Source organism: Eublepharis macularius, chromosome 6 (assembly GCF_028583425.1).
Source record: "Eublepharis macularius isolate TG4126 chromosome 6, MPM_Emac_v1.0, whole genome shotgun sequence".
Taxonomy (NCBI): domain Eukaryota; kingdom Metazoa; phylum Chordata; class Lepidosauria; order Squamata; family Eublepharidae; genus Eublepharis; species Eublepharis macularius.
Window position 1 is genome coordinate 12,791,883 of NC_072795.1, and position 16,686 is coordinate 12,808,568.

The 16,686-nt window shown below is 48.9% G+C and overlaps 1 protein-coding gene across 1 annotated transcript in view; it reads right to left on the reverse strand.

The window, feature by feature from the left end:
* EPHB3 (EPH receptor B3) overlaps positions 1-15,620 on the reverse strand; it is a 111,201-nt gene extending 95,581 nt beyond the window's left edge. Inside the window, exon 1 of the mRNA XM_054982390.1 lies at positions 15,018-15,620. Within this exon, the coding sequence (XP_054838365.1) occupies positions 15,018-15,096 (79 nt within the window). The 5' untranslated portion in view covers positions 15,097-15,620. The remainder of the gene's footprint in view (positions 1-15,017) is intronic.
* Positions 15,621-16,686: the final 1,066 nt, after the last annotated feature.

The window sequence follows — 16,686 nt, forward strand, 5'->3', positions numbered from 1 at the left end:
GTGATGTCTGAATGCAAGCCTCCGTCTCTAGGCTTCCTGGTGAGGTATATTCCAGCCAATCTAACCTATTACTTGCCTCACAGAAGCTGTTTCATTTGTCACCATCGCAGCTCCTCCCTAACCAGTCAGAATGACTATGAATATTCCAGAACACCGCCATAGCTTAGCCAATGGCTTGATGAGGCACAGAAGGTTCATGCAATGAGCAGTCAGTTTTGCCAATATTCCTATATATATATGGTGAACGGGTAATTAGGAAGCGTCCCTATTCACACGTACTAGAAATTATTTCTTCTCTTATGCATCCTAATTCAATGGTAGAAGCAAAATACAATACGAAGTGGAGGGTGGGGGGGGTGACCAACCCTTAATATGAGAGAATACAGAAAAGGCTTCTAGACATTCTAAGCACTCCAAGTTTCCAGAGACTGTGGCTGCATTTACACGTCACTCAATACTGCACTATCGTTGTGCTATAGCAATAATTTGCAACGGGAAGGTCTTGTCCACACAAGAAAATCCAGTTGCAAGAAAAGCACAATAACCAACTAGCAGTGCAATCCTAGGCAGAGTTACTTCAGTCTAAGTCCATTGAAATCAATGGGTTTAGACTGGAGTAACTCTGTTTAGGATTGCTCTGAAAATATAGGAACAGCTTCAGCTAGCCTCAGCTAGCGGCATTTAAACCCACAGTAACCAATATTCAAACCCCCCACATTTATACACACAAACTTATTTAAATGCAAAATTTCACAGGGCTCACTTCCTGTGAAATTTCTTCAAGAGACCCACAAGGCCTTCTTTTTCCAGGACCTCAGAAAAATTTCAATAAATATTTATGTCAGCATTTTTTTAAAGCGATTTCAATCTTTGCTGATAGTACAAAACGAGACTATCATCGTTAGTCATCGAAACAGATAACGTGTACATTATTTATGTTAAACACGCATATGCCACTTTACTTCCTTAAAATCAAGGCAGCTAATCATATTTATATTAGACTTATTTCCAAAATCTCTTTTAAACAGCCTTTTTCTTAAAAAAAAAAAGTCAAAATTATTGTCAGCCACCTTGGGAACTAAAAGGTGGGCTGTATTTTTAATAAGCAAGCAAAATGAAATTAACAAACTCATCTACATGGCATCTAGATTCAAAGATCTCAATCTTTCTGTGTTCCCGGCAATAAGCAGGAATACATGCCACCGATCCTGCCACACTTGTTCTCTTTCGGGTATCAAGCGAAAAAGTTTTCCTTATCATGTCTTTACAGAAAACCCAACACAGCTTGTGCTAAACGCGAAGTGCTGCCCTCCCAGTATTTCCCTGTGTCCAGTGTTCCAAAAGCGAAACCCTCTCCTCTCCGAGTCCTGCTTTGCACCACAAACACATTCCACTTTTCTTCTTGGAATGAAGTTTGTAAGCCTAAGAGCTTTAACTTCTAGTTTGTGGTCACTAATTGGGGAGCTCAGCTGGAACGGATGAGGTGCGACCATTAGGCAGGTCTAGGGTTGGACACAGCACAACTCGGTAGTGCCAGCCAATGGACAGATCTCCATCCAGGGGAATATATTTTGGGGAGAGCAAGGGCAGGACAGACATTGCCGTTCTGGTACAAAGAGGCAGGACTGAGTTCTCAACAATCCTTCAACATTTCTACAGAAAAGAACTTTCTTTAGGAAAGCTGCGCTGGGGCCTCTCCTGAAGTGTCAAAGTGGATAAGGTTCATGAATATGCCTAAACGGCCAAATTAATGACTTATATACAGGGCTTTTTTTCTGGGAAGAGAGGTGGTGGAACTCAGTGGGTTGCCCTTGGAGAAAATGGTCACATGGCTGGTGGCCCCGCCCCCTGATCTCCAGACAGAGGGGAGTTTAGATTGCCCTCCACACCATGCGGCGCGGAGGGCAATCTAAACTCCCCTCTGTCTGGAGATCAGGGGGCGGCGCCACCAGTCATGTGACCATTTTCAAGAGGTTCCAGAACTCCATTCCACCGCGTTCCAGCTGAAAAAAAGCCCTGCTTATATACATAATAGATCAATAGTCAAATTTTAGAGGAAATGAAGGGATTTCTTTGATTACTTAGGCCAGAACTAATATTAATTAAGGTAACTTAGTAGAAAGATAAAAAAATGGGGAATGATTAGTAACATAGTTGATATTAAATTTTGTATAAGTGTAAGTAACCAAGGAGAGGGAAGATTTATTACACAACTAAATTTTATCAGTTTAACTCAATTTTAAATGCAGTGCTTGTATAAGTTATAATTTAATTTCAAAGGTACTATTTGTGTAAGTTAGTATAGGTCTCAAATTAATTTCAACAACTGACATATAAGCTTTATTATGCACTTTCTATTATCATATCCTATCTCTTCTTTTAAATAAAATTTTCTTTTAAAAAAAAGAAAGCTGCGTTGGGGTCTTCTGACGCATAGTCTAATTTTTTTAAAGAGCAAGATTCCAGTAGCACCTATAAGACTAACAACATTTGTAGTGGGGTGTGAGCTTTCATGAGTCACAGCTCACTTCTTCAGATACAGATCTGAAGAAGAGAGCGGTGACTCACGAAAGCTCATACCTTACCACAAATTATGTTAGTCTTGTAGGTGCTACTGCTCTTTTCTACTGCTACAGACAGACGGACACGGCTACCCATCTTAATTTTTCTAAAGCATACGTTTTTTAAAGTGTGCCTGCAACAAACAAGCATTTGGAAACGTACATATCATACAGAGAGATAGAGCTGGATGAGCCGGAATGTTTTGTGGCACACCCAGACTCCTGTGTGCCGTGCAAACGTACCCCCGCCCTCCAACTTGTCCAATTTAAAATGAAAAATTTGAACATGTCAACCGAACTACATGGTGACATTTAGAGTTAAGTACATTTTTATCTTGCTGTTCTTCCGAAGAGCTCAGAGCAGCTTACATCATTCTCTGCTCCACCATTTTTATCCTTGCTACAACCCTGTGGTTTGATTGAGAGAAAATAACAGGCCCAAGGCCATCCAGGCAACTTCATACCAGCAGTGAGGAGCTGTCACATGCAGCTGAGAGACCATTCAAGGTCTGATCGGCCGTAGTTCTCTACAGTCCTGGGCAGAGAACGTTCATATGCTGGGTATTGAACCTGGGATCTCTGGCATGGAAGACAGAGGCTTTATCTCAGAGCCAAGCCCCACCCCACTAACTACGTTAAGTTTAGGGATGTCATTTCTCCGCCCACAGTGGGCCTGTTTCAGGCTGATTGTGCTCCACAGTGGGCTAATCCAGCCCCTTGGTGAGCATGGGAACGCTCCCAGGCCGCCCTTTCACCTGCCCGATGATGTCACTTCCTGGAAGTGATGCCATCGCATAAGCCGGGAGCGCATGTACATGAGAACAGGACCCAGGGGGGCAGCAAGGTAGGTGCCAGGCTCCCAATCTCCCACTGGGGAGTCAAGGGACCTGGCAGTCCTAGTTAGGTTGAATGTTGCCAATAGAGGGCTGCTTCATAGGACAATCATATTCTACATGCTAAAAACATACTGTCTGTGTTCCAAAACACAAGGTTCAAAACACGTGCAACACAGATGTACACTGAGTAGAACTGCGCACACACACACACAAACACACACACACACACACACCACTACTGGCTTCCTACAGCATGAACCCCCTAAGGGATATTGCGTGCTTTCCCAATGGAAAGTGTGAAGAGTGAAGAACAGGGGTTGGAAGAGGAACAGCCAAGTCCAAATTCTTGGAAAAGGTGCCGAAAGCAGCAATGAATCAAAGATTTGGCACCCCTTCACGATAAGGCAAACAAAACTGTGTGGAGCTTTTCACGTTGGGGGAAAACAGACAAGGATGGGAGAGAGGAAAGGACCCAATAAAAAGTTTATAGAATTTTGAACCGTGCAAAGAAAAAGCAATACAATTTGTCCACTCACTCCTTTGAAACACTAAACTTGGGGCCACCCAGGGAACGTGACTGTCAGTAAATTTAGAATGGTCAAAAGGAAGACCTTTTCCACTCAAACTAACTTACAGCCTATAGCCTAGATGGCTTTTTCCAAAACGATTAGACACTTGTGCAGAGAATAGGTTTACCAAAGGCCAGGGCTTTCTTTCAGCGGGAACGTGGTGGAATGGCGTTCTGGCACCTCTTGAAAATGGTCACATGGCCAGTGGCCCCACCCCCTGATCTCCAGACAGAGGGGAGTTTAGATTGCCCTCCGTGCCGCCGAGCGGCGCGGAGGGCAATCTACACTCCCCTCTGTCTGAAGATCAGGGGGTGGGGCCACCGGCCATGTGACCATTTTCACAGCAGGCAATTTAAACTTTAAAAAACTCCCCCCTTGTTCCAGATGACCCAAAATGATGTCATTGTGCGGTCCTGAGTTCCACCACTGAGTTCCACCACCTCTTTTCCCAGAAAAAAAGCTCCGCCAAAGGCTATCGACAGACTAGCTTGATAAATTGAACCCCCAAATTCAGAGGCAGTCTACCACAGAATACCAGATGCTGGAGACAAATAACAAGGAAATGGCCTTTGTCTTCAAGCCTAGTTTTTAAGCTTCCTGAAGGCATTTAGCTCACCACTAATGGAAACAAGAAGCTGCTCTAAGTGAACCTACGTCTGGACGTATCAGACCATTACATTCTTCTAAGGGAGTGATCTATCTGTATTGGCCACATTCATTCACGGGAGCACACGCACACGAATAGTTATTCTCCCTTGCTCTGCTTTCTAAGGAGGATGGAAGTCCACTCATTGTGAACAAGCATGCACCACAGGAAGTCGGCGTTCTGGCGACATTCATCAGTTTAAACATAAAGGTCACGTAGTCCCTTCTTGTTTTAACTTTTCTCTAAGATCAGAGTCACATTTTCCAATGGCAACACGGCTGCTGTTGAGGAGAGAGTACGGGTACTAGAGGTGGGCACGAAGTGAAATACGAATCAAAGTTCATCACAAATCGGGCTGTTTTTTAGTTCGTGAACCGGTGGTTCATTGGAGGGCATTTCTGACGAACTGTGACAAACCACAACAATTTTCAGGCCAGTTCGTCTGGTTTGTTTTTCGGTTCATCACTGCAGACAGCCTTGCGCCAATCAATCAGTTTCCTAGGCAACGGAGGGGCGATGGGCTTTCTGCAGACCTTCTGCTGGCCCAGAAGTGACGTATTCATGAACCAAACAAACCGGTTCACAAACTGGGCAATTTCATGCCAGTTCATGGTTCGTAAAACACAACGAACCACGAACTGCAATGAACCACTGTTTTCCCGGTTTGTGGCCATCTCTAACGGGTACCGATGGAACTTCCATGAAACAAGTGGCAAGAGACACATGAATTCCACTTCATATGAGTGGCTAACTATGTATGCCGGCGCCTGCCGGCAAAAGCTGTGAACAGGACACTGGAGAACATCAAATATGGTATTGGTTATCTCCCAAACTCAAATTAAGTTGTGTCTGTGCAAAACAGCTAAAATAAAGAAAACGCAAGCCGGAGACATGTTCCGGATCTGTGCTGCAAGGAGAAAGGCCTCCTTATCCTATCCGCTTTGTAGATTATTCTCCTGGAAGAATTCCAAGGAAGAAGATGGGGCTGCAAAAAAATAAGGAAATAAGCATCTGAAGGAGAGAAGAAAACCATGCCAGGAGACTTTGAGAACAATTCTAAGCAGGTCTGCTCAGGTCTATTAAAGCTTACTCCCAAGAAAGTCTTTTTAGACTTGCACTGTTTATGCTCATCCCACAGACAGACTGACTCTGGGAGCTGGCAACCAGCTGTCGAGTACACCAATTGAAAACCCTTTTGCCAAGACTTCCCTCCCGTCTTGTGCCTGGGGCAGTTACCCGAATCTCTGCGCGGCTCTCCGCTCACTTCCTCCCAATGTGCGAACGCTAAACCCATCTGGAACTGTTTAAACCTAAATATCTTTCCCCACCCCACCCCCCAGCCCAAACTCAGCTTCTTCCGAAGTTAAAGCAAGCCCAGAGCTGGGGGTGGGGGAGAAGAGTGCCAGGTCTGGCCGCGTGTCTATCCCCCCACCCCGCCCCACTCTTCATTTTCAGTTTAATTTCTGGGGAACTAGAATAAATCTATCTCTGGCAACTGGTCAAACCCTACACATTTTTCTCATTAATGGGGGGGGAGGGGGGGACTCAAATTCCATGCCGTCGGTGTGTGCAGAACAAACTGATACCAACCACCACCTCTGCCGCTCTGTTCTCTTCTGCCAAGGGTTGACTGATGTGGGTTCTCTCCCTGGCAGCGGCTCGCGCTGGGCAGTTGGACAAGCAAAGGAAGACGAGGACAGAAAAGGAGTGCGGCATGAGTAAGCTTCTCCCAACCACCTCAAACTAACACAGATTTCACTAGCGAAACCAGGAAATGTCGAAGCAGCTGCTGCCTCCAATACCACAAGGAACAAGGAGGTTTCGAGAGGAGAACATCTCAGGGCTGACGGGGTTTGCCACCGGCCAGCTATCTTTGAGAACAGCGAGAGGCGGAAAAGACTGCTCGGAGGTGTAAACACCTCTTTGAGGCCTCCGTGCAACTTTTGTGTCAATCATATTTCTTTCAGGAAGAAAAAGAAACTGCAGTGCCATGTCCGTCGATTACCAACCAGGTCTTACTTCCTACGCATTTCCGATGTTTCACATTCCAAGTTGGGGGCTTGGGAAACAGGTGTTTAGGAACATGTGAGTTCCTAGAAATACAGAATGGAAAAAATAGCAGCGAAACAGAGAGCTGCTGCATAAAGAAAGAGGCCTTGTAATGGCCCTACACACAAGATGGCGTCTAAGCTATGTTTAGAGGTAGTGGAACTTGGTACAACCAAGAAAAGAACTGCCACAACCATTAGCCCTACATGGAAATTATGTTCCAAATCGCGACGTCTTTTCCTCCCCTTTCGTTACCCGAAGACAAACAACTCAAATGCAGGAAAACAACAATATTTCAGATTTAAACACCGGACTCTGCCCCGTCGATAGCCCAATTGCATTTCTTCGTACTTCCACTGCGGGGCACGGGGGGGCAGGTAGCGCATTTATATGTTAACAAACGAGTAGGCCACGGTCTGAAGTGCCAGCAGCGGTAAGAACTGTAAGGAAGTTGTGAGTGTACGTCTGCCTGAGGAATTTGACTCATTCCAAAAACATTATTCAAAGAGGTCTTTTCAAACAGGCCGAGCAGATTTACATTTGGCTCGTCGCGTAAGCTCAGCGCAAAACAAAGATCCCTTCATCTTTTACAGACGGACAGATACGGGCACACTATCATGCTCCCAAATAATTTTTTTTCCCCCCAGCAGAACCAAATGATGAGCTTTGAGCGGGCGCTGTTTAGTGCCAGCAGCACGGTTACCACTGGAGGAGACAGATTTCAGAAAGGGTGCCACGGTCCCCGCAGGCATCGGGAGGGCTCTCGCACTTGCTTTTCCATTGTCTCAACGTGGCAACTGCTGCCCACAAAAGAATGGAGCCAAAGTCCCCTGAGATGTCAGTCACTTGGTGCTCCCCACCCCAACTGTGACCTGCAACCTTTCTCAGACCCACAGCTGGGAAGGCTGCCAAACAGGAGAGGATTTAGTCTGTTCCTTCAACATGGCCGAACTCCAGAACTCCCAAGCCCCAATTCTGAAAGGTGTTTCTGCTGCACTTGCCCTGTTGGCCCAAAAAAGATGAAGGAGGAGGTCTTCAAGACACACAGCCCACAGATGTTGATTTAGGCAAGTTTAAATAAGTTTTAGACACAGCGGCCAATCTGTGCATGCTCAGGAACTCCTCCTTTCATCTATAATCTCTAAGGACACCAACTGGCCTCAGTGGTTGTTCCTTAGATGCAGCTTAAATGGGGACACAGATTATATCCATCTATCTGGTACATTTTTTACCTCACCCTTCCTCCAAAGGATTACACAGTTTCGGGGGGGTAGCCATGTCGGTCTGTAGTAGAAGTGTAAGATTCGGGTCCAGTAGCACCTCAGAGACCAACTAGATTTCCAGGGTGTGAGCTTTTGAGTCAAAGCTCCCTTCGTCAAACAGAGTTCTCTCTTTCTCTTTGGATCCTCACAACAATCCTCCGGAGTAGGTTAGGCAGAGAGAGCGTGGCTGACCGAAGCTTTGTGGTGGAGGGAGATGCCTCACGAAGGACGCTTTCTCCTCACACCATTAAACACAATGATGAGGGGCAGCCAGGCTGTTGAAAAACAAAATTGATCAAGCACACAGGGCAGAAGCCTTGTTCCTACTTTAGGCCAGTCTGGGTACCTGAACCTCACGTGAGGAAACAAACGGGTGTTCTGGCAACGCTCTCAGGAAAACCACAGCCTCCATTTTGAACCCTTTAAAGAACAGCTTGGCTCACAGCCTGAAGGGGGAATGTGGGTGGTTGAAGAAAGAGCCCCCAAGCTGGGGACAACAAAGAAGGAGACCTGGATTGGTTCTAGAACATTCTACCCACACGTTCCCAACTGTGGAGAGTCCAGTTCCCTGCACATGTGTCTAAATACCTGCCTCCCCGTCCCCACACATGCTTGGCACCGAAGGAGGAGACGCTTAATCTGGACAAACCAGTTTGAGTCAGCACAACAGGCACAGCCGCAATTCAGAAGGGGGGGGGTAAGGAATGAAAACACACACCAAACAACATGAGAGTCTATGATTCAGATTCCTGAGAAGGTTTAATTAAAAACTCTTTGAGTACCCAACAGCTAGCAATGGCCACAACCAAAGCAGACTGTGGAAAGGAAAACCGCAACCGACGGGTTGCCCCAAATAGTTCACGAAATATGTCATACATTCCCAAGTTCATAACAAAAATGGAGGGTGGGGGGAAAGAGAATGGGCATGAACCACTGAGGAGCAACAAACCAAAGTTGCTCTTCCAAGGTACCAAAGGACAAATGCAGAATCTAGCCCATGTTTCTAGGCCAGGAAGCTCAGAGTTTGCGCATGTTAACCTAAGGTGAAGCTCCGTTAGGCACGGAGGGAGGGGGGCAGGAATGATGAGAGCAAAGAAAATACAGAGAACACTGCTGGAAGAAAAAATGAAGCTCATGCAACGCTGGCTTCCAAGTTTGCCCTCATCGCCAATTAGCTGGCTGCTTTTCTGGGCACAAAGGAACAGCTTTCCCTGCCTTGCACAGATCAGCCAGCTTGCAAGGAATGGGAGATTTAATGAGCCCAGCTAGGGCTTCCAGAGTTCTGTGACCAGATTTCTCTCGGCCTTATCCTAAAGCATCAACATAACAGCAGGGCAAACATCCCCGTGGAGAGAGGAGACAGTTCACTGCACTGTAATTAAAAAGAAAGCAAATCTCTCTGTCAAGAAAATACCTGACAGCAGAGATGAAATGGGGGGGGGGGGGCGGCGTGTAGGGAGGACTACATCCGATGAGCACATCATGTATATTACACAGTATCAAATGTGCTATAAATATCCACACAACACGCATGCACGTGACACTTTGGGAGTTTAATATTACAGAAATTAACCTGCCGTACAATTCAAACTGACTTTCCAAGAGCTAAAACGCAGCCTTAAAACCAGCGACTAGCTTTCTTTACATACCACTCCCCTTTCAAGCCCGAGCAAAACTTGAGAATGGAAAAACGACTCTCCGAACCACTTAACGTCCCCCACAAACCCTTGTACTATACATTAAACTAATCTAGAATAATCCTGCTTTTCACCGTCATTCTCTAGCGGCAAGGAACTTCACGGATCAAGTATGTATCTAGAAGGGGGGGGGGTCTCACCTGTTTAACCAAGGATTACCGACAGCGGTTGTGGGTATAGGGTAACTTTTCTTCTTGTGTGCTCCAAAGCACAGAGAGTGATCAGATTATGTTTAAGTAAAAGTTTAATAAATAAAATTGCCCGCTTATTGGCTGTGAGAGACAGGATTTCGCTTAGCACCTGGAACAAACAAACAACCTTCATTTTCGTCCTCCAAGATTGCGGGCTCTGCCCTTCAAAGATTGACGGTTGCAAAGGAACATTCAGTCAACAAGCACCACTGTGATTCAGTGGTTAATGCGTTGCTTTAATTCAGTCACAGAGGTTTCAATCTCCGTGTGGCCGTTTCAAGTAATGGCCCCTCTCAGGTGGGTCCCGGTAACCGCCACAGACCAAAACGCCTCTTAACCAATATCCAGCAAAGGAAGTTATTCATTAACTTGCCCATGGGAACAGAGAACATGTCTCTGCTCTGCTATCTGAAGTTTTCCCGCATGGTCCATGAGCTCTGAGGTCCGTCCCAGCAGGCAAACTCAGACAGAGTTTACCCCTGGGATTATGCGGGAAAAGGGGATCCCCTGGTCTGTTCCTTCCCAGAGCTTGTGTATCTTCCGACATGTGCCCCCTTTCACTTGTGCACAACAAACACTGGCCTAGCTCCAACCCTTGCTGCCAAAAATTAATTCTTTCTCTCGCCCCAGCCCCAAAGAAAGGGGCAAGGGGCTCAGCCGATCGACTGGAAATTGCATCAGAAGCCCTAAGAGCGATAGAAAATGGGATTGCACACACTTTAAGTTAATATCATATCATTTTTCCTCGCTCATGCCCAAGGCTCAGCATTCTGGGAGGTAGGGTCGGGTCAGAACCTATAAAGAACATGCCAGCAACAACTGGGCAAAACAAACAAACTTGCTTGCGTTTTGGGACGATGGAAACGGAGCGCCGGAGAGACCGTTCCATCAGAGCTCTTGGGCCAAGCTGGGAAGCCTGTTCTCCCAGGGGCCTCCGCTCCCCAGCCACGCTTGCCTCCACGTCCTACTCAAAATCCTTTGCCAGAGAAAGCTGCCGCTGTTGCTTCTGGGCCAGAGAATTCCTTTTCCAGCAGGCTGAGGCGCTGCTAAACCGGAGAAGAAAAACACATTGTAACTTCAAACAGACCCAGCACGCTTACACAGATTCTGGAGGGGAGGGGGGGGAACCATTTTCTTCCCAGACGTACAAAGCCCTCACTGAAGTTGCTGCTGAATGGGGCTCTCCTCTCCACCCCTCACTGTCCCCCTCCTGTGTTCCCTAAAAGAAACTGGAATCTCCATGCTCCCTCTTAGGTCAGGCCAAGAAAAAGGTGCACAATGCAACGAGAGCCTTGTTGCAATTTTTAAAAAGAGAAAGGAAAGATGCCAGACAAAGCTTAACACTCATGCATGCTCAACTGCAAACAGGGCCGGAGTACGAAGGTAGCAAAACTCCCTGGAAGTTAACAGAGTTCTGGCAACCTGACCTGGCGGGGCACAGAGAGGTGGCAGGAGCTCTGGTTATGAGCAGCTGTGGTTTATAGAGAGCGTGCACGCACAGATTTATTGCTGTTACGGATTTATTATTAGCACTACAACTAGATTTACTGTAACTCCTCGAATGCTCCAGTCTGCATCGAATGCTCCGGTCTGCATCAGAAAGCAGATCTATGAGCCACTTTGAAAAAAAAAGAAGTCTGTATCTCCTTTTTTTAAAATGAAAAAAAAGGCAAAATTTCACCAAGGAGCACATACATTCCTGCTGACCGAGAAAAGAAGGACCCAGACTCACAGCACCAAGCCACAGCGCACGCAAGACATACTATCAATCAGCTTCCCTGGCCTTTTCTGGCCACATCTCTGGATCCCAGCTGAAACAAACAGGCAGGCTACAGAACCAGGCATCAGAGCTCCTCTACTCCACGCACAGGCTCAGACCCCAAACATGAAGCCTAGGCCGAGATCTGATCTACAGCTGAGATATGACCCCTTCCAACAGCGTCTTTGTGCTCTCTGACCCTGTCGTCTTCCTCGTACGCACACACTCATACACACAAGAACAGCAGCAAATGTTACCAATCCTTAAATAACCTTGCCCATATTGTCCCACATGCTTTTTCGGCTTGTTCCTCTACGCTACGAAGCGTGCCCCACAAGACCCTGAACCTCAAATGGCGAATCTGCCATCACTGCTATGCCAAGCGGAACAGCAAGATGGAGGAATCCAGTCTTTACAACCACAATCTCTTGAAAGCTTAGGACATGGTGCTGGGTAGGAGGGGACACTCCAAGCTATAGAAAACAGGCGAGTCAGATCTGCAAAACACATCAATGAAGCAATCAAAAGTCAGAGGACGAGAGCGCAGAAGTAGAAGGAACTTGTAGAAACACATCCTTGCGTAATTTTATCTCCGTGAAATCTGCATGGAGACAGAACCAATAAACCTTCGTGGGATTGGAAAGTTCCGCATCCTACTCTCTATTTCCCAGTTATTTTGCATCCCCTATGTTGTTACGATAGGACCCCTGGATGATACTGAACGAGAACAAAAATTGTCCCTCTCCAGAAATCGGCAACACAGACAATTTGAAAGCCCTCAAGTGGAAATGTTCTCCAGGCCTCCACGGTAATCCCGGCTAGATGGTCAATAAAGGGGGTGTCAGCCCTGGAGCTCAATGCAGCACATAGAGATCACTTCCTTATGACGGGAGGAAAACTTCCATATGGCTCTCTTCACAAGGGCCTTTCCTTGGAAACATGAATTACAAGACAACTTGGTAGAAGGCAGCCGAGTTCCGCTCTCTCCTTTTCCCATTCTCTGGCAATCACAGCACCTTCACACACACCTCAACAAAAAATGAGCCTGGCAAAGAAAACTCAACCTCAAACAGAAGTCAAAGGCACGTCTTTCATCAAACCCTGGGGCAATAACGTGGATGCTGGCTGGCATCACAATATTTTCAGTGACACATTTTAGGGAATTCTCTGATCATTTTTTTAAAAAAGATACAGCCTCCCTAGTCTTCTATTTTGCTATCCCTGCCCCCAGCCCGAGAATATATCCAATATGCTCCAATAGAAGAGAATCCCCTGGAATACATCAATATGTACTTCCTTGAAAATATTCTAAAACATTCCAGCTTCTAGCCCGCTAGGACAGGCTGAAAACATGCCTTTGACTTCTGTTCTCCCGTTCCGATCTTTAAGGTCCGGAATGCAAGACAGGCCAACGTGCTAGAAGCCAGAATGGACAGGAGACATCTTTTCTGAAGATGAATCCTACTTTCAGAGTTCCTACAAGTGGAGGAAGAGCATGCATGGAGTTAAAACTTCTACCAACATTTCCGAAAGCAGCCCCCCACCCCCACCCCGCTCTCCAACCATCCCCACCACTCTCTCCTTTCAGCTTGTATGTTATTTTGTGATATTTTGGTTGGCCCTGATAGAAAAGTATTACACTACTACTGTTGTTTCTGGAATGGTTCAGTGGAGCAACACCGCTACCTACAAGCACTGATCTTTTGGTCTGTAAATCGGAGGGATTCCCAGAGCTGTCCACCCAAATCTTAACAATGGATTCCTGTCTTTAGTAGCTGCATTTCCAGCAAAACCAAGAGAAAAAAAAATTCTGGCCTTCAGAATTAAAGAGAGGGAAAAGCTGGCCAGGCTTGCCTGTGCCAAGAGATATCCACGAAGGGAGGTTTGGCTATACCATCAAAGTCTGCTGCAACTAGGGGTGATAAAAAGAAACTTCAACTGGGGCACCATGTTTTGTGCTTGAGTTAAACTGCAAGCGTCCTTTGGATCCAGAGCAGACACGGACGGTGCGGGGATGCAAATATCCGTGCATCGCCGTTTCCACAAAACCTGAACTTCCATTGAGCACAAGGGGTTGGCTTCCCCTATGCTAGGAAGAGCATCCTTCACAAATAAAGCAATTTCTCCAATCTCCCGTGTTACCAGAGAAGCATCAGTGCCAACGATACAATTAAAGAGGGTATCAACTCGGAATTCTAACCAAGTTTATTTTGAGGCCCATTTAAACTACCTAATTTCACCAGCACCTCATCTAGTTAATGCAGGCAAGAGTTGCCGAGCTCCACTCTAATTTGAACAAACTGGCAAAAAAATCCCTAGCTGCTTGACAAAAAAAAAAAAATCTATTCGACCTTTCACTACAAAGATCTAAAGTTAGCCTTGCTTTAACTGGAGTTGACTTATAGATGCCAGTGACTGCGCAAGGCCTCTATTCACCTGCCAGTTACAACACCGTCCCCCTGCCAAACTCAACCAAACTATTCCCCGGAGCACCTTCGAACCTGACCGGGTAACCCTGTGCCACCGTGATGTTATCTGGGGCTGATGGCCCTACGGAAAATCTTTATTTGTAAGGAAGAGGAAGGCAGATGTAGTCGTATGGGGAGCTCAGAATATTCCCCACCAGCAACAAAGAAAAAAATCAGTGGAAATTCGCCCAAAGGCCAACCTGAGGGCATTTCATTTGGGACCTTCCTAGTTTTAGGAAGAGAGTGGAAATCAAGACAGAAGAGCAGGGGTTGAGTCCAGTGGCACCTTAAAGACCAACTAGATTTCCAGGACATGAGCTTTTGCGAGTGGAAGGTCCCTTCTTTGGACAGTATGCAGGGTTTTATCAAGCCAGAAGCGGGAAGGTCAAGATAGTTATAGGACCCCCCAAGTTCAAGAGACAGGAAAAAGGAAGAGGGGAGAAATGCTTAAATGTGGGGCGGGAGACAGAGCCCACCCACCCCTGCCAGACCAGGACAATAGTTGCTCCCAGACAATGGAGGCAGGGTATTCTTCGGCATGCGTGTGGGACCCAGAGCTGAAAACGCTTTGGGGGTCTCTTTACATCCGAGGTGGCGTATATAGGTGGAGGAAGGAAAAGGGAGGGGGCGATGTAGGGAGAGAGAAGTGAGAGCCTGGTAGCAAATCAAAGCGGAGGATTGGCTGGGAGCCTTTGGGCGACAGTCCGAGCTGCGTCCCTCTACTCGGAAGTAAGCCCAACAGAGTCCCATAGGTCTTACTCCCGGGTCAATCTGCACCGGTCCTTGACCCGAGCTGCGCCCCTCTACTCGGAAGTCAGCCCCGCCGAGTGCCATCGGACTTGCTCCCGGGCGTGCACCGGGCAGGATCGGGAGCTGAGGCCGCCCCCGTCCGGAGCGCGCTTCCCCACCGCCCCGGCTTCCCTCCCCGCCGGCCGCGGCGCCCTCGCGGGTCCCGCTCCCCGTCGCCGGCAGCTCTCACCTTCCAAAGCGCGGCAGCCGCCCGGCAGGAGAAGCAGCAGCAGCAGCAGCTGGGGCGACCCCGGGCGGGCTGCGGCCATGGCGGGGGCCGGAGCCCGACGGGGCGGCTCCGCAGGGCCGGGACTGCGCGCCCCGCACGGCTCGAAACTCCCGCGATTAAACTCCTCCAGGGTCGGGGGATCTTTGCGGAGGGGTCGAGCGGAGCTGTCCGGCCAAGGCGAGGAGAGGGAGAGAGGCGCCCGCCGCCCCCAGCGCCGCTCCCAGGTCCGCAGATGCTCCGACGGCACCGGCTCCGGCTGCTCGGAAGTCCTGCCGCGTCCCAAGCGAGCCCAGTCCCGGACGGCGCGCTCGGCACGGAGGCAGCGCGCGTGGATGCAGCGCTGGGCCCCGATCCGGCCCGGGGCTTGACTGGAGCGCTGATCGGCACCGGCTGCTCGGGCTCGACTCCCGCGGGTCAGAACCGCTCCGGGCGACACGGTCCTCCGGGGTCCGCCCTGGGGATCCTGGCGGGGAGCCCGAGCCTGTCAGGCGGCTGGGCTGTGGCTCCGACCGCGGTCCCTCCCTGCTCTAGCAGCTCCCGGCAACGATCCCGCGCCCGAAACCCTCCCGCGGCCGCTCAGGCGCTCGCTCTGGGGGCTCCGGCTCGGGCGCCGCGGCTCAGACCCGGGGGGCGTGGCCCGCCTGTCAATCACCCCCACGGCCCCGCCCCTAGCAACCCAGCTCCCACTCGGCGGACGGCACGCCCCTCGCGACGCCGAGCCTCCCGCTCATTGGGCGGCGGCCCTTCCCCCGGGGAGCCGCCTCTGGGGGAGTGGCCCTCACGACGCGGGCGGGGCTTGAGGGAAAGATGAATTAAAAGGGGCGGAGCTCGGGACCAGTCACCGCCCCCTCTATTCTCACCCGCCCCCATTGGCTGAGCAGCAGCAAGGAAAGGAGAGCGCTCCACCTAGTGGCCGCAAGTGGGATCGTCTGCTTTAGGGGGATGGGGGCGCGTAACCCGCCCACCTTCATTCATAAGGAGGAGGGGAGGGGGCGGGTCGCGGTTCATCCCCAAGACCGAGGTTCGGAAGGGAAAAGCGGGTCGAGGCTATCCCGTGCAGATTCGTGTATGCCCATGGGAATGCTTGCCCGCAAACACGTGAGCTGCGTGCATCGAAATACAGGCATTTCATCCAGTACCCTGGACGGCCAAAGGGCCACCTTAAAGGACGAAGGCGGCGTGCATTCACCTACGGACAGGCGAAGGACCTAAGCCAAGGGGAGGTGCAGTGGCTCAGCGATAGAGCACCTGCTCTGCTTGCAAAAGATCCCAGGTGAAATCTCTGGAATGTCCAGTTAAGATGATCAAGTAGTTTCAGGTGGGTAGCCCCCTTGGTCTGCAGTACAAGAGCAAGGTTCGGGTCCAGTAGCACCTTAAAGACCTATGAGGTTTCCCAGGATATAAACTTTCGAGAGTCAAAGCTCTCTTCTTCAGTTTCATGGTTTCATTGGCCTTTGTTAGAGTCCACCTCGCACCCCGCAAGGTTGACAACTCCAGGACGGGAAATTCTTAAGAGATTTGGGTGGGAGCCTGGAGAGCGCAGGGTTTGGGAAGGGACCTCAGCAGGGCACAATGCCGCAGAGTCCAACGTCCAAAGCAGCCATTTGCTCCAGGGAACCTGATCTCCCCA